This window comes from Cyclopterus lumpus, chromosome 12 (genome assembly GCF_009769545.1).
Source record: "Cyclopterus lumpus isolate fCycLum1 chromosome 12, fCycLum1.pri, whole genome shotgun sequence".
NCBI lineage: Eukaryota > Metazoa > Chordata > Actinopteri > Perciformes > Cyclopteridae > Cyclopterus > Cyclopterus lumpus.
This window is the reverse complement of record NC_046977.1, coordinates 2,832,879-2,851,493: the sequence shown is the minus strand read 5'-3', so window position 1 is coordinate 2,851,493 and position 18,615 is coordinate 2,832,879. Positions and strand designations below refer to the sequence as shown.

The following is an 18,615-nucleotide window of genomic DNA, read 5'->3' as shown; positions in this document are numbered from 1 at the left end:
TTAACAATGAAAAACAGTAAACATTAACAATACTTTACATTACAAAGAGAAATGTAACACTGACTTTGAGTACTTTTGGCAGATAATACTTTTATAAGTTTACCTGAGTAAAGGATCTGAAAACTTTGTCACAGTGAACAACGACGTTTCAATTTATATTGTTTAATTTTTAATTGTTAATCTTATTTTAAATGCAGCAATGTCTCCAAATGGCACCAAAATATTTAATTTAAAAAGTTGTAAATCTTAAACAATATGTTGTATTTTATAAGTTTAATGTGTTTTTTTTAAATGTAAAATTGGACGATTGATTGCTTCCAAAGAGCCATTTTGAAGACACGCCACTCTGTTTCATGCTCAAAGAACGACTTGATGATGAAACTCAGGGTGTCGGCGACTTGAAGATGTCCTGCAAGTGTTCAGCAGCCCGGGCCACGAAGAAGAAGGTGGAGGACCTCAGTGTGTGTGTGTGTGTGTGTGTGTGTGTGTGTGTGTGTGTGTGTGTGTTATTCTGGGTCAGCCATTTCCCTGCAATGTTCCACCTCCTGCCAGAGAGAGAGAAGTCACTACAATGGTATGCACACACACACACACACACACACACACACACACACACACACACACACACAGCAGAAACACACAAGGGATGACTTAAAAAGGCATGAAGAGTGAGGTATAGGACACGCCCCCTCCTCATGCCTGAATATTTAAACATAATAACGATGATAATAATAATAATAAAAATAATAATAATAATGAACACCTGCAGTGGATCTCTCTCTATGAGCTTCGTCCTCGCCTCCTTTAAAAAAAATAAAAAATACAGGAGCGAGATGAACCACATTCTTGAGAGTCATTCTTAAATTCCTCCTGGAGGTCAGATTGTTGCAGCACCGCCTCGGAGTCAAAGGAGGGTCAACACCTCGGTCTCAGTGTGTGTGTGTGTGTGTGCAGCTATAATGTGATGGAGGAGTCAGTCACTCCATCCTGTGACATTGTGAAATGACTGCAGTAGTAGATTTAAAAGTGTGTGTGTGTGTCTGTGTGTGTGAGATTGTACTATGCGGCAGGTCGTGGGGGGGGGGGGGGGGGGGGGGGGGAATCAGCAGCAGCAGTGTGGAGGAGTAATATGGTTAGTGTGTGTGTGTGTGTGTGTGTGTGTGTGGAGAAGAAGAAGGAAAAAAAATGAAGAAATGGGAAATCTCAGCACCTGTTTCCAGGGCAACCGAGGTCTGAGAAACACAGGCAGATTGGACTTTTTTTAAATTATTTTGTATATTCTCCACGCTGCACTGCCACTCTGGCAACACACTGCAGACCCCCCCCCCCCCCCCCCCCCCCCCCCCCCCACCACCACACACACACACACACACAAACAAAGAAATACACCACCTTTCTCTCATATTGGGACATAATCACCCGGTGCATGATGGGAGCAGGAGGAGGGGGGTCACAAAACCCATGTTGCACATGCATGGATCATAACATACGTGATCATGCACCGGTGACGTCATTCCCCATGATCCCCCCCCCCCCCCCCCCCCCCCCCCCCCCCCCCCCTTTCTCTAAAAAAAAAAAGATCTGCTGCTCTAGAGGAGGAAGAGGAGGAGAAGGAAGAGGAGGAGGGGGAGGAGTCAATGTGCAATGAGGAAGGTGCCAGGTTATAGCCGCCGCCCCCCCCCACCCCTCAGAACCAGCTCCTTCTCACTGAGCTAGCTTAGCTCGTTAGCTAGTTTTCGGGTGACAGTTCGTTTAAAAAGACAACAAACAGCGGAATGATATGTATTCGCAGCGAGTGTACTCCCCAGCGGTCCGGGTTGAGAGGCGGAAGCGAAAGGAACTATATTATTAACGGTTATCTACAGCCGACACTAGCTTAGCTTAGCTTAGCCTAGCTCAGCGCAGCATTAAGCTAGCAGCGTGTCTCCTCCGCTCCTGTTTTCTCTGTCTGGCTCCGACCAGAGTTTATTATCCGCATTCTCGCGCACACGTCTCACATTTAATATTGTTATTAATCACCTGTGACGCGCGCGGGGGAGCTGCGACCTCCACCACACGTCTGCGTGTATTAAGCTGCTCGGCTCAGGTAGGTGGAAGAAGAAGAAAAAAAAAAACATCTTGATATTCTCTCTCTCTTTTTTGTTTGTTTGTTTTTTGTGTTTTGTTTGTGTGTGTGTGTGTGTTTGTTGGTTGTTTGCACAGCGTGCAGAGACTCTCCTCCTCGGCGTGCACGCCGCTTTGTTCCGCTGCAGCGTGTGTTTTATTGTTGCAGCAGGTGGAGGTGGTTTTGCAGGGTTTCTGCACCACTTCATTGTGTTATTATGGGGTTGTTGTTGTTGTTGTGGTGGTGTGTTGCAATGTGTGTTTACGTGGTAGTCGGTGCCTGCTCCTGCTCCTGCCCCCCCCGGTTGGACACGACTTCCTGGATGCACCGTGAGCTCAATAACATGTTGTTTTGGCTGGAAGTCACGTTGTTGGTTTGGGGTCAGAGTTCATGTGAAACGGCGGTTATAAAGGCTGGAAGCAACTCTATATCTATATTTATATTTATATTTATATATATTCTTATTGGACACTTTATGTATTGTTGGGTCCCTGTAGCACACATTACTTAGTGCCAGTAAGACCACCATGTACACATAAGTAAAGGTAGTGGAGTTAAGAAGTACAATATTTACCTCTGACATGTAGTGGAGACATAAATAGTACCTGAACATCGCAGTTCTCATGTAAAGTACCTCAAAGTTGTACTTGAATACTTTTGAGTGAATGTATTTCCCCCACGGCTCAAGTACTACTACATTAATTAGGTCCTCCAGCTTCTTCTTCTTTTTCTTCTCCTCTGTCTCCCTCCTTCTCCGTCTCCTCCTCCTTCTTCGTCTTCTTCTATGTCTCCTCCTTCTTCTTCTATGTCTTCTTCGTCTTCTTCTATGTCTTCTTCGTCTTCTTCTATGTCTCCTTCGTCTTCTTCTATGTCTCCTTCTCCGTCTCCTCCTTCTTCCTCTGTGTCTCCTCCTTCTTCTTCTATGTCTCCTTCGTCTTCTTCTATGTCTCCTTCTCCGTCTCCTCCTTCTTCCTCTGTGTCTCCTCCTTCTTCTTCTATGTCTTCTTCGTCTTCTTCTATGTCTCCTTCTTCTTCGTCTTCTTCTATGTCTCCTTCTCCGTCTCCTCCTTCTTCCTCTGTGTCTCCTCCTTCTTCTTCTATGTCTCCTTCGTCTTCTTCTATGTCTCCTTCTCCGTCTCCTCCTTCTTCCTCTGTGTCTCCTCCTTCTTCTTCTATGTCTCCTTCGTCTTCTTCTATGTCTCCTTCTCCGTCTCCTCCTTCTTCCTCTGTGTCTCCTCCTTCTTCTTCTATGTCTTCTTCGTCTTCTTCTATGTCTCCTTCTTCTTCGTCTTCTTCTATGTCTCCTTCTCCGTCTCCTCCTTCTTCTTCTATGTCTCCTCCTTCTTCTTCTATGTCTCCTTCGTCTTCTTCTATGTCTCCTTCTCCGTCTCCTCCTTCTTATATGTCTCCTTCGTCTTCTATGTCTCCTCCTTCTGTCTTCCCTTCTTCTTCTATGTCTCCTCGTCCTTCTTCTTCTATGTCTCCTTCTTCTTCTTCTATGTCTCCTCCTCTTTCCTCCTTTTTCTTCGTCTTCTTCTATGTCTCCTCCTTCTGTCTCCTCAACCTCCTCCTCTTCCTTCTTCTATGTCTCCTCCTTCTTCTTCTGTCTCCTCAACCTCCTCCTCCTTCTTCTATGTCTTCTTCTTCTATGTCTCCTCCTCTGTCTCCTCCTCCTCCTTCTATGTCTCCTCCTTCTTCTTCTGTGTCCTCAACCTCCTCCTCCTTCTCCTTCTTCTTCTTCTTCTTCTTCTTCTATGTCTCCTCCTCTGTCTCCTCCTTCTTCTTCTATGTCTCCTTCTTCTGTCTTCTCTTCTCCTTCTCCTATGTCTCCTCCTCCTCCTTCTTCTTCTATGTCTCCTCCTTCTGTCTTCTCTCCTCCTCCTCCTTCTTCTATGTCTCCTCCTTCTGTCATCTCTCCTCCTCCTCCTTTTTCTTCTATGTCTCCTCCTTCTGTCCTCTCTCCTCCTCCTCCTTCTTCTTCTATGTCTTCTCCTCCTTCTTCTCCTTCTTCTTCTTCTTCTTCTTCTTCTTCTTCTTCTTCTTCTTCTTCTCAGTGATAATATCTCTTCTGTATTTAAGAGGTTATTAATTGGTGCTCTCTCTCAGATCCATTGAGACTCCTAACGAGCTCTTTATTAAAAGCAGGAGCACCGACCTTCAATGTCTGAGCCGCGGTGTTGAATATTAAATAAGAGCCGAAACGACTGGCTGATTAATCGATTGGGGAAAATGGATCTGATTTTATTAAGCGTTTCGGTAATTTATTTATTATTTTCATACAGAGAAATTGTCAAATAGTGGAAAGTTCTAGTGTCTTAATTGTCTTTTTTGATAGTGAAGTTATTGTATTGTTTTTTTTTTGGATTGTTGGTTGGAATGTGTGACGAGCCAACTGGTAGATTAATTAATTAATCGATCTGGAATCGTATTACGATATACTGACGGGTGTTCCTATTATTTTGTCCACCCCATTCATATAACTGAGGACGGGCTAAATTACAAAAGAAAAGGATATATATATATATATATATATATATATATATATATATATATATATATATAAATAAGCAAGCATTATGGTCAGATTTTCATCTTTCCGACGGTCCTTGAATGCTCCCGGCAGATAAAGGAACCCAAAACATATTTTGGATAATTCATAAAATATATTTTTTCTCATTTAAAATCTCTCCACAAATAAACCGTTTACTTTAATCAGATTGTGTAAAAAAAACATTAAATTCTGAGCTCCTCAGTGAAACTATGACGTCATCATTGATTCATCTGAGACCAAAAAGTCATGTGACAACAAATCAGAGAAACTCTGAACTTCAGGAAGTGAACAGAGGAGAAGTTGAAAAATGTAAAAAAGTTAAATATTTACAGCATGTAAAGCCTCCGTTTCACACAATGTGTAAAAGAAATGATCGAAGAAATTAAACTTGAGTTTTTTTTTTTTTTATGATTTATGTCGTAATAACTGTTATTCTGCACTAAAGATGCGTTTGTCTACTTCTAGTGGAGATGGTTCTGTTTCTAAAGAGGAGCAGGACTTTTATTTTGAAGGGACAAACGAGGCCACAGAGAGGAAAATGTGACAGAAGCAACAAACGCCCAGAAACTGCTTTTTCTTTGGGGGGGGTGTGTGTGTGTGTGTGTGTGTGTGTGTGTGTGTGTGCGCGTGCGTGCATGCTTTTGGTTGCCTTTTTTTAGTCACCATATATGTTTGGTAGTTACCACACTATGCAGTTATAAAAGCTTTATTATAGTAACTAAACACACATTGTTTGTAGTTTGTGTTTTTAACTGATAGTTTATTTTGATTTTTTCCCTAATTTAATTTGCTGGGCATTAATTTGTCTCTCTGTCTTTTCTCCAAAAAGCATGAACTGAAAGTACAAGTACATGAAGTTTGAAGTACTTCAAGTACTTGAAGTACTGGAGTCACTGAAACAGACCAGCCTTTGCTTCCTGGCTTCCTGGCCGTTCATACACGATGAAATGTGTACTTGTGTTTTTTTTACTTGACGATGACGTACCAGACGAAGTATTTAAGCGTCTTTTTTCCCGACCGCCGTACGAACCCTCTCGTAGAACTCGTCTTGACTTGAATTGATTACTTCCTCTTTTAAAGGAAGTGGATTACAGCTTCTTCTTCTTCTTCTTCTTCTTCTGGCTCCGGATGTAATCGGCAGCTTTAACTAATCTATCCAGACTTTGCTAAGTTTGGATTAGTGCTAACGACCGCACGCTTTGATTAGTAAATACAAGCGTCTCGTGAGAAAAAAGGGCTCCCCGGTGGGTTCAGGGCTCAAGGAAAATAATCGTTAGTCGCAGCGCTCGTGTTTTTTTTATTTTAAAAATGTGTGCGACAAATATTTATTTTATCTGCTTTCTTTCTTTTTTTTAGCAGAATATGAGAGCAAGAGAGTGAGCTGAGGGTTGATGGAGTGTGCAGAGGGAGGAAGAGGAGGAGGAAGAGTTTTGGGTAATAAAACGAGAGGGGGGGGGGGGGGGCGTGTCTCGGCTGCAGGTACAGTCTGTTCTGACTTCTTCACAAACCTCTTTGTGCGGCGCTGACGGACGCTACGAGCTTTTGATACGAGGGAATTCAGGTAGAAGCCGTCATGTGACTGCAGCACGAGATGTGACCCAAATCTGCAAAAACCAAAGAGGAGGAAGGGAGGGAGGAGGAAGGAAGGAAGGAAGGAAGGAAGGAAGGAAGGAAGGAAGGAAGGAAGGAAGGAGGGTGTGTGTGTGTGTGTGTGTGTGTGTTTTAGAAAAATAAATTAGCATGTTAACTGTCAGATAAAGAAAAAAATCATTAGCGGGAGCAGCGACGTGGAGGAAAACCTCTGGTGTGGAAGGAGGAAAATAATAATAATAATAATAATAATAACAACAATAATAATAATAATGCTTTTGTCAAATGTAAAATAATCGTAGAACAAGGCGATTCCTTGTGCGACCGATTTGTACGTGGAGAGAAGAGTCCGCCTTCACATCTCTGTTCTCTTAAATTCCTTTTGAAATCAGCAGGCTAAATTTAGCTTCCCCCCCCCCCCTCATGTGAGAGGTATCAGAGCTACAGCAGTCATAGTGATAGGCTAACGTTTTGATGTGCACACACACACACACACACACACACATTAAAGTGAGTGGGAGGGCGCTGTGTCTTTTGTGCACACGGTGATGATGAATTGTTGCTCTGCAGCAAATGAGCTCTCGGTAACATGTTGTGTCTTCCTCTTCCTCTTCCAGGGCTGCCTCTTGAGGACAGTGGGGGCTCTCGAATGATCCCCCCGTTCATCCGATGAACCCCCTCAACTCCATGAAACCTTCCCTGCCTCCCAATCCGCAAAGGTACACACACACACACACACACTGTTGTGACATTTAGGCTCTGTGTCCTCGGGTGAAACCATGTGACACCCTGTGCTTGTTATGGTTATGTTGTGGATCCCTGAGGATGATGGTTCTCCTCCAGTAGAACACGTGACCAGTAGAACACGTGACCAGTAGAACATGTGACCAGTAGATCATGTGACCAGTAGAACATGTGATCATTAGAACATGTGACCAGTAGAACATGTGATCATGTGATCAGTAGAACATGTGATCATGTGACCAGTAGAACATGTGATCAGTAGAACATGTGATCATGTGACCAGTAGAACATGTAACCAGTAGAACATGTGATCATGTGACCAGTAGAACATGTGATCAGTAGAACATGTGACCAGTAGATCAGGTGACCAGTAGATCATGTGACCAGTAGAACATGTGATCATGTGACCAGTAGAACATGTGACCAGTAGAACATGTGACCAGTAGATCAGGTGACCAGTAGAACATGTGATCATGTAACCAGTAGAACATGTGATCATGTGACCAGTTGAACATGTGATCATGTGACCAGTAGAATATGTGACCAGTAGAACATGTGACCAGTAGATCATGTGACCAGTAGAACATGTGATCATGTGACCAGTAGAACATGTGACCAGTAGATCATGTAACCAGTAGAACATGTGATCATGTGACCAGTAGAACATGTGACCAGTAGAACATGTGATCATGTGACCAGTAGAATATGTGACCAGTAGAACATGTGACCATGTGACCAGTAGATCATGTGACCAGTTGATCCTGTGACCAGTAGATCATGTGACCAGTAGATCATATGACCAGTAGAACATGTGATCATGTGACCAGTAGAACATGTGACCAGTAGAACATGTGACCAGTAGAACATGTGATCAGTAGAACATGTGACCAGTAGAACATGTGATCATGTGACCAGTAGAACATGTGATCAGTAGAACATGTGACCAGTAGAACATGTGATCATGTGATCAGTAGAACATGTGACCAGTAGAACATGTGATCATGTGACCAGTAGAACATGTGATCAGTAGAACATGTGACCAGTAGAACATGTGATCATGTGACCAGTAGAACATGTGATCATGTGACCAGTAGAACATGTGACCAGTAGATCATGTGACCAGTAGAACATGTGATCATGTGACCAGTAGATCATGTGACCAGTAGAACATGTGACCAGTAGAACATGTGATCATGTGACCAGTAGAACATGTGACCAGTAGAACATGTGACCAGTAGATCACAATGTTTCTCTGGTTTCTGATCATGTGACTTTGTAAACAACCAATCAGTGTTTTGACCAACAGGAGGAGACCTAGTAACGTTAGCTAGTAACGTTTGCTAGTAACGTTAGCAGCACCGCTAACGGATAACCAGCGGAGGTTCACTTCAGTTACATGATGATGCGTTCAGGCTCCGCTCAGTGAACATGAGTGCTGCCGTAAAAGAAACTGTGATATGAGATCTAAAAGTGATAGTTGCTCCCTTTTTTATTCTGCGCTGTTCAGATCTGTAATGTTTCTATTTTAAATACTACAAGAAACTTATTAGTTTATTCTGGCGCCCCCTGTGGACTAAAGTGGTAGTATATCTGGTGGACTGGTCTCTGCTGGATCTTTAAGAAAAACTCTCTAGAACCAGACCATCTTTTCTCTGATGGAGGTCTCTGGAGGACCAGGACTACACTGAGGTCTACAGAGGACCAGGACTACACTGAGACCGGTTCACAGTTAATATCTCCGGGGCTCAGAGGGTTAATAACGTAGCTACTGTCGGTGTTTCTGCTGCGGTCGCTTCCTTGTTGAGGTTCAGGAGGAGGAAGCGGAGGGCAGCCTCAACCGTCGCATGAATAAACCGCTCTGCTCGGGGGGGGGGGGGAGGACGTGGCGCCATGGCGGCCTCTTTGCTTCCTTAGGGGCAAATAAACAGGAAGCGCCGAACAGGCACGCTTTCCCGTTTCGATTCCCGGGCCGGACGGACTCTCCCGAAGCTGTTTTTAACTGTCGCAGTGTCTCGCTTCGTGTCCCCTCTGCAGCAGCGACGGCCCCTTCCTGAATGACCCCAGTTTCCTGGCAACAGGAACCAATCAGCACCCGGGATCCCTCTCCGTCGTAACCACAGTGTGGGGCGTGACCAATCCCACGCACAGCCAGGTAACGCATGTCTCGCTCTTCTTCTTCTTCCTCTTCCTCTTCTTCCTCCTCCTCAGGTTTCGTGAGCTGAAACCAAACAAAAGCGGTTTATATGCACAATAAAAAATTAAATAAATAAAAACACCTCCACTTAAATAATGTTAAAAATATCACAATATTATATTAACACACGGAATATTTTAACTTCTATTTATTTATTATTTATAAATAAAAAACAAGACCCATTATGTACCAGATTGCTACAGTAAAAATACAGTTTTGTATATTAAAAATAAAATAATATTTATTACATTTATTTTGAATATTTGTATAAAAATAACAATGTGAAGGTTTCTTTTCACAATATGTATAAATATATATATATATATATATATATATATATATTATTTAATATATAACACAACCTAATAGATAAGTGTGTTAAATCTGTTATATAAAAAACAATCATTCACTGTTTGTTGGAAGCAGATCTTTTTGAAAGAATTCTTAAAAAAATAAAAGTGAATTGAAACTCGAGGATTTTATAATAATAAAGTTATCAATGGAGCTGTGATGTTGTGAAAGCTGCTCTCAAAAGGTCACTCCTACGCTCACTGCCAGTGGGAGTGAGCCGCCTTGATAAAAGAGTGCTCTTCTTCTCTTCATCTCTTTTTTTTTTTAAAGTATGAACACAAGCGGAGGAGGAAACGAGCGTTTAATGTTATCCTGTAAATATCTCCGTCGGTACATCGCCAGAGCAACGCTGATGATAAGAGTCTTTTTAATGTAAGATTTAAAATGCATCGTCCTGCAATTTGTCTGTTAATTATTCCGAAATATTACACGTTTGTTAAAAAAGGGCTTTTATACAAAAAAATAAATCACATTTTTAAGTGAAATAAAATCTTCCGGCTCCAGATTCTGAAACTGGATTTGATGCTTTTCTTTTATCAGCAGCCTGGTCTCCTAAAAATGTGCGTTTCAATGACGTTTTAGGTAACAAACGCAGGACTTTCACCCAGGAGACCGCTGGTCGTGTCCCCGTGTGAGCGCCAGAAGTCAAAATCGTTTGACTTCTACGAAACCGTTCACTCTTTTTTTTTTTTTTTTAAGTCGCAGGTCTTTGATGAATGTTATTAGTCCAACTGAGTTACCATCACACCTCATACCTGCTCTCTCTCTCCCTCCCTCCCTAGGTGTTTGGTGCACCCATGGGTCCGGGCGACAGCTCCGGCGGCCACATGATGCCCGGCGGCGGCCCCGGCATGGGCTCCCAGTACATGGGCCAGCAGTCGTACGGAGACGCCATGTCCAAAGGCTACGGCCAGCCCGTCATGTACGGGCGTCCCAGCGGCGCTTACAACCCGGCCTCGGCCTACGGGGGCAGGTACGCGCTCAATGAATGAATCTCGTCTTAACACGCTCACCTGTTGCAACAGATTTGGTGTAAAACGGCGACCCCCGAGTGGACTAAACGGAGAAATAAATTCAGGAAAAGCAATCGCACCGGAGCGATTGATGGAGGTGACGAACATAATACGACACCTGGTGTTGGCAACAAGAACTTCCTGTTCTTTTGATCATGAAAGAAAATGTTCAACTCACAAAAAAACCCAAATGAGTTTGATGGTTGTGTTTGTGTATTTCAATGCAGTGTTAAGCTTTGTGTTGTTGTTTATGCATGGAGGGGGGAGGGGGGGGGGGGGGGGGTATTGCATCAACTTATGTCAACGTGGCAGCTCTCGCCCACTGCTCTGAGTCATGCTGGTGACGAAACCACACACACACACACACTCAGTTCACCTCACCCACTCACCCCCCCTTCCCCCCTCCCTCCTCCTGTAGTTACTCCGGTAACAGTGGAGGTGCCGGTATGGGGGTGCGTCCTCCCTCGGACTTCACTCAGGCTGTCGCCGCCGCCGCCGCCACTGCAACCGCCACGGCAACGGCAACCGTTGCAGCAATACAAGAGAAACAGAACCAGGAGCTCAACTATGGCCAGGTAAATGTAAATATTTCATTTTATTTATTTATATATATATATATATATATATATATATATATATATATATATATATATATATATATACATTTTTTATTTATATATATTTTTATTTTATTTTTATATATATATATATATATATATATATATATATATATAACTAATATTTCTTTAACAAATGTAAGTGGAAGTTTTAGTCTGTATGAATAAGTTTTCTATATTCATTTAAATGTAAACATTATCATTATTTGTTTATATATTTGGTATATTTATATATATATTTAATATATTATATATACAGTATATATGTTATTTTTATAAATGTTCTATACATGTATGTTAATATTTTTATATATATATAAGCATTATGGTCAGATTTCATCTTTCCGACGGTCCTTGAATGCTCCTGGCAGATAAAGGAACCCAAAAATATTTTGGATATTTCATAAAATATATTTCTTCTCATTTAAAAATCTCTCCACAAATAAACCGTTTACTTTAATCAGATTGTGTAAAAAAAGTTTTCTATATTAATTTAAATGTAAACATTAGCATTATTTGTTTATATATTTGGTATATATATATATTTTATATATTATATATACAGTATATATGTTATTTTTATACAGTATATATGTTATTTTTATAAATGTATTATACATGTATGTTAATATTTATATATATATATATTTAATATATTATATATACAGTATATATGTTATTTTTATACTGTATATGTGGTTTTTATACAGTATATATGTTATTTTTATAAATGTATTATATATATATATATATAATAAAATAATTTTTAGTCCTCCTTTCACTTTAAATGTGGATGCCGTGAAGTGGTTTTTGATAACGGTCCAGGTCCTGGACTCTAAGTCAGGGTTCCCCGTTTTAAATACCCAGTGAGCTTTGTTTTCACCCCTGCTGTCGCACTTCCCTTTCCCCTCCCAGATGGGTGGAGCATCCTCTTACAGCACCCAGTTCCTGTCTCATGCGGGCCCACGCGGTCCCCCGGGGATGGTCTCTTCCAGGCCCGGACCTCCACCTTCCAGCGGAGGCCTGTACCCGACTCACCCGGCCCAGGCTCAGAAGATGCCCCAGCACGGAGGCTACCCTGGTCCACAGCAGGGGCTCAAACGGTCTTTTCACTCCGAGGTCAGTAAAGCTTGTATTATCTTAAAGGGACAGTGTGTGAGAATATGACGCCATCTAGTGGCGAGGCGGCAGGCTGCAGCCAACTAAAACTACACCGGCCGACTGTAGAAATGTAGATATAACAATTATCTTTATTTGATTATACACTAAATAAAAAAATCTCAATCATATTATATTCCACTCACTCCTCCTCCTCAGTCCACATATGGTCACTTCCTGTTCACTGGTTGCTAAAAAAACATGGCTACGTCTACTTCTACAGTCTCATTTATTTATTTTTTCTCTCTCCAGGGTTTTCCGGTGCAGCAGTACGGCTCCGGGGGGATGTCGGGGTACCCCACCCAGCCCCTGCAGTACCCCTCCGGTCCACAGCAGCGATGCGCCACCTCCCCCTCCTACCCCTCCAGCCGGATGCCTCTCATGGGGCAGTACACCTCCGGATCGCACAACCCGGGGCAGTTCCCCCCCGGAGCCGGCCAGCCCAACCCTCCTCAGTACTATAAGGTCCGCCTCCTTGTCCTTGTGGATCCAGTTCAGCCAGTTTAACAAATAGTTCAGTAACAATCTCTTAATGTGTTGTAGACGAAGCTGAATATAACACTTTTAAAAAGGCATTTGAAGACGTCTATTAATTGTTTTTATTTATTTCCCCTGTGCAATTTATGTCTTATATACTTTTACACAGAATGCACATTTTACGTGGGCCAAAAGCAGACCGGATCCACAACTTCCCTTATTGCCTTTCACAATAAAAGCCCCATACGTATAATATTCACATGCCAGGAGTATTTTACATTTTCGTGTAGTTTGTTCGCCACAGGCCTTTTTAATAGAGAAAGTAATCGATAATGAGAGTCATCGATAGCTGCAGGCTTTTTTTCCAACGCCGTTGGACTCTGGAGGTCCAGATGGTTGAGGTGTCTCATGTTCTCCGTCTTGTGTTCTGCAGTCGGAGCCGTTCAACGGTCAGGGCGGCCTTCCCTCTGGAGGGGCGGGAGGGTACAACGCCTTCACACAGGCGGCGGTCAACGGGGTAAGAAGGCCTCTGCTCATTATTGACCCTCTCACGGGTTTGCTTTGTCACATTTTCTCTTCAAAATAAAAGTCCTGCTCCTCTTCAGAAAGCAGACCCGCGATGACTAGAAGTATACAACTAGAGCACTTCTTTAGTGACATTTATTATGAAAAAGAAAGAAACGCAAGTTGAATTTTATTTTCAAAAAAATTGGAAAACAATGGAATCTATTCATCAAATATTTCCAACAAACATTAGTGTCTTCTCATATTTCACTTTCTGAAGTTCAGTCAAAGTTTCTCCTCATGTTGTTGTTGTTATTATTATGACTGTCGGTCTCAGATGAATCAATCGTGACGTCATAGTTTCACTGAGGGGGTCATAATTTAATGTTTTTTTACACAATCTGATTAAAGTAACCGTCTAGAATAACAACATTTTTTAAAGTCTTTTTCTGACTGAAGCGTTCGTCACACACGATGTGTTCAAGGACCGTCTGAAAGATGAAAATCTGATGACGTTGTTGTTGTTTTTTTACAGCTTCTGGCTGATAAACGGTTTAGTTTTTGGCAATTAGTTTGAAGAAAACCTGTTTTTTTGGGGGGCTCAGAGGGTCAAACTGTGGGCTTCTCGTGAGGGTCTAAATGCTGCGTCCTCGTCTCTCAGCCAGGTCGGGGGGGAGTGATGCCCGGATATCCCAGCTCGCCGATGGGAGGGAATCCCACGCCGCCGATGACACCCGGGACGTCCATACCCCCCTACCTGTCCCCGGGCCAGGACACCAAGCCCCCTTACCTCCCACAGGACACCAAGCCCCCCTACCTCCCACAGGACACCAAGCCCCCCTACCTCCCACAGGACACCAAGCCCCCCTACCTCCCACAGGACACCAAGCCCCCATACCTCCCACAGGACACCAAGCCCCCCTACCTCCCACAGGACACCAAGCCCCCCTACCTCCCACAGGACACCAAGCCCAACATCAACCCCCAGCAGGTGTCGACAGGTGAGCCGCCTCGCAGCCGTCCGCGTTCAGTCTTCTCCAGCGAGTCGTTTACTGAGACCTCATTGGATAAAGTTTAATAAGTCGTGCAGGAACTAAATTATGAGGGAAGTGCACTTAAAGCTCCGCCTCCTTTGTTTCCTCCCCGTCGAAGGAAACCCGAGCGACGACCTGCGCCTGACGTTCCCGGTCCGAGACGGCGTCGTGCTGGAGCCGTTCAGGCTGGAGCACAACCTGGCGGTCAGTAACCACGCCTTCCAGCTGAGGGACTCCGTCTACAAGACACTCATGTTGAGGTGCGCCCGCTTCCGTTTCTGCTGTTTCTGTCCCGTGTGGTTCCTGTGTGAGACAAACAAAAGAAATATATATATATTTATGTATAGTATATTTTTAAAAGTTTGTGTATATATAAATATTATATATATATATTATATTTATATATATTTTTAAAGTGTGTATATATATATATATATATATATATATATATATATATATATATATTTTTTTTTTATTTATTTATTTTTTTTAGGTATTTATATAAATATATATATATATTTTTTTTTTTAGGTATTCATATAAATATATTTATTTAAATGCATTAAAAAAAAAAATATATATATATATATATATATATATATATATATATATGACTTGTACTGAGGCAGACGTTTCCTTTTTTTATCCTATTTATTTACCTTTTTATAATGTTTCTTTCTTTTTATTTTAACTGTTATCAAGGCAAAGAAGATAATTAGTTAATTTCCCTTTTATATTAAAACCGATGATCTAAAAGATATAGGATAATATGTTTTGCGTTGGAAAAAATAAGCAAATTAAAAAGCAAAAGAAATATTTAAATTAATTTAAAATAAATATGTATTTGCTAAATTAAAGACACCTTTTTATCTTTTATTTAATATTTTATTTTACACTTATTATTTATTTGGTGTCCATATAATTTTTTTATTAAATAAACTCTAGGAAAGAAACAAATAAACACAAACTCACTTTCTCTAATAAATGTTCCCTTGAACAATAATCTCTATTTTCTTTAAATAATTAACTCCTCTGCAATGTTTGGATTATTAAACATGGTGTCATATTAACATTCTGCCTTTTTTATTATATTATTATTATTATTATTATTATATACATTCTGGGAAGATTTATTTTAAGAAATTGGGATGGGAACTATTTATTTTCCACTCGATCAATAACTTCTTTTCATGCTGGTTTACCTCAAATGTTCTATTTCTTTAGTTTCACTGAACATAATGGGATTTAGTTAACTTATATAGATTATTGTGCAGGTGAAACTGTTAATACATATGTAGAATATTTGTTATTTTGTTATTTTAATTTCTGGCAATTTGATTTGTTTTATTCATCATCATCATCATTATTTATGTTTTCGTCTTTTAGTTTGAAAGTCTGAAACACAAAATGTGGCTTCAGACTGAATTCAGAGCTCCGTTTCTCCTCCGGAGGGATTTTTCTTTAGATGAAGAAAGAAAACAAACGAGGAATGTCTGCTAACCCCACCCAGTCTCTCTCTTTCTCTCTTTCTCTCTGTCTCTCTCTCTCTCCTCTCTCCTCTCTCCTCTCTATCTCTCTCTCTCTGACCGCTGTGCTGTGTCGCCCCCTGCAGGCCGGACCTGGAGCTGCAGTTTAAGTGTTACCACCACGAGGACCGGCAGATGAACACCAACTGGCCGGCGTCTGTTCAAGTGAGCATTTAATAGTCTTAAAGGATGTTTATGGTTCATTTATAGGCTTTATAAAAAAAATGAATAAATATAGATAGAAATAGAAATATTTCTGATGATATATGTTACTACTACTACGGAAGCCCAGAGGGACTTTATTAAAAAAGATAATCTAATTCCTGGTTGTCATTTAATTAATTTAAGTTAATGAATTTAATGCATTTTCATTTAAATAAAAATGCAATAAACTCATTGTTGATATTGCATTTTTTTATTCTATATTTTAAGCAGCAGTGTATGTAATTTTAATTAAACTATTTAAATTCTAATATGGTGATAAATGCCCATACGAGTATGTGGACAATATTAAAATTAGTGCATTTATTATTGCATTTTAACTTTTACAAATATAATTTTAATAAAGTCCACAAATGGGCTTTATTATTTTTGAACACTCTTACGAATATTTGAAAATTTAAAATAGAAATTGCATCATCATTTTTAAGTTTTCCCCAAATAAATCGTATGTAGAATTATAATTCAATAGTAATTTTAATAAAGTCCACTCTAGGCTTCATGTGAAAATGCAAGTTGGATTAAAATAATTAAAATAATTGTAATTATTTAATCTCCCCTGTCTGTGTGTCTCAGGTGAGCGTCAATGCGACTCCTCTGTGCATCGAAAGAGGCGACAACAAGACGTCCCACAAGCCCTTGTACCTGAAGCCGGTGTGCCAACCGGGACGCAACACGGTCCAGATCACCGTCACCGCCTGCTGTTGTGTGAGTGGCCTCCAGATGGCGCAACGCTACACATTCATACCTTCACACACTTATTTAATAACCCCCATTTTAACCACTCTGCCTGTCTGTCTCCGCCCAGTCGCACCTGTTCGTGCTGCAGCTGGTGCACCGGCCCTCCGTCAGGTCGGTGCTGCAGGGTCTGATGAAGAAGAGGCTGCTGCCGGCCGAGCACTGCATCACCAAGAGTGAGTTCAAGGCCAAATTATTCTAAATAAATGTACGGAATTTTATTTAAATTAATTTTTTTTTAAATTAAATAAATACGTATATGCAAAAATAAAAGAGACCTAAAATAAATCTGAGAATAGGAACATTATTTAGGTTTTTTTTTTTTTTTTTGACTTAATTGTCTTTTGAAGTGCACAAACAAAAGTTTCCATAATTTTTAAGGTTTTTGGCCGGTTGCGTCTTTTAGTTTTAATCTGAAAAGTACATTTACTCAAATACTATATTTAAGTACAACTTGTGTTTTTTTTATACTTCTACTTTTTAACTTATTTATCAGGTACTTTTTAGTTACTTTGCAGGTGATTTAAAAAATATAAATCACATATAAAATTAAAAAAAACACATTGTTATACAGTAAATTATCAATAAAAACTCCAGCTGCAATATTAAAATGTGTCTTACATGTTACTGTCAATAATAACATTAACAACAATATAATAGAATTAAACATATTCATGAAACGGAGCTCGTACTTTTTTTTTTACCGTCGATAAATTTTTTTTTTTTCATATTTTCACTGAAGCAAGATTTTGAACACAGGAGTTTTGCTGATAATAGAGTATTTCTAAATTGTGGTATTTATATCTTAACTTAAGTAAAAGATACTTCTTCCTCCAATGTGCATGTGAACAGAGCGCCCTGCCGCCATTTTGTTTGTGGTTGTTTTTGTGTACGGGAATTCACTTTTTAAAGAAAACATGATGCAAAGCCAACACTGATTATGGAAACGAGTTCTCACGATGAGCTGCTGAGGTCCTAAAAGGTCCTAAAAAGGTTGTGAACCACCGGCTGAAGTCGGTTCTGTGCTTCCTTTTTAAAATTATATTAAATGTATTTCCCGTTTCAGTCAAGAGGAACTTCAGCAGCGGCACCATCCCCGGGACCCCCGGGCTGAACGGAGAGGACGGCGTCGAGCAGACGGCCATCAAAGTTTCCCTCAAATGCCCGATCACATTCAGGCGGATCCAGCTGCCGGCCAGAGGCCACGACTGCAGACACATACAGGTGTGTGTGACACACACACACACACACACACACACAGACCGAGTTCTGTCTCCTCTCTTCTGAGCCGGAGACAAAGAGTCAAAGAGTCAAGAGACATCCCGACTCACACTGATGTCTTTTTTTATTCCTTAGTGTTTCGACCTGGAGTCGTACCTGCAGCTGAATTGTGAAAGAGGAACCTGGAGATGTCCGGTGTGCAAGTACGTTCTGCACGTTGCACTTTTTAAATTCATTTTAAAGAACCTTTTTTTTTTTTAGATCTCCTCTGCGTGACACATAACGGTTCGTTCCCTTCGTTTCACAGTAAAACGGCGCTGCTGGAGGGACTGGAAGTGGACCAGTACATGCTGGGGATCCTCGTCTACATCCAGAAGTAAGTGTCGTAAACCCGGCGAATCGATTCTCGTGTCAGTCCAGTCGCTAAGCGTCCGGTCGTTTAGCGTTTCGTCGCTAAGTGTCCGATCGCTAAGTGTCCGATCGCTAAGTGTCCGATCGCTGAGTGTCCGATCGCTGAGTGTCCGATCGCTAAGTGTCCGATCGCTAAGTGTCCGGTCGCTTAGCGTTCCGTTGC

At 41.1% G+C, this 18,615-nt stretch overlaps 1 protein-coding gene and 1 long non-coding RNA gene across 2 annotated transcripts in view; one reads left to right on the top strand and one right to left on the bottom strand.

The window, feature by feature from the left end:
- Positions 1-84: 84 nt before the first annotated feature.
- On the bottom strand, positions 85-2,906 carry LOC117740621. The gene is made up of 3 exons (XR_004610633.1): positions 2,679-2,906; positions 764-802; positions 85-545 (listed from the first exon to the last, which is right to left on the bottom strand). It is a non-coding gene; the product is annotated as an uncharacterized LOC117740621 (long non-coding RNA).
- zmiz2 (zinc finger, MIZ-type containing 2) overlaps positions 1,612-18,615 on the top strand; it is a 24,565-nt gene continuing 7,561 nt past the window's right edge. The window contains 16 exon segments of the mRNA XM_034547124.1: positions 1,612-2,086; positions 6,863-6,964; positions 9,024-9,141; positions 10,317-10,507; positions 10,966-11,122; positions 12,080-12,283; positions 12,575-12,787; positions 13,233-13,316; positions 13,965-14,304; positions 14,456-14,597; positions 15,950-16,028; positions 16,659-16,790; positions 16,891-16,996; positions 17,887-18,044; positions 18,177-18,244; positions 18,349-18,417. Coding sequence (XP_034403015.1) covers positions 6,915-6,964; positions 9,024-9,141; positions 10,317-10,507; positions 10,966-11,122; positions 12,080-12,283; positions 12,575-12,787; positions 13,233-13,316; positions 13,965-14,304; positions 14,456-14,597; positions 15,950-16,028; positions 16,659-16,790; positions 16,891-16,996; positions 17,887-18,044; positions 18,177-18,244; positions 18,349-18,417 — 2,111 coding nt within the window. The 5' untranslated portion in view covers positions 1,612-2,086; positions 6,863-6,914.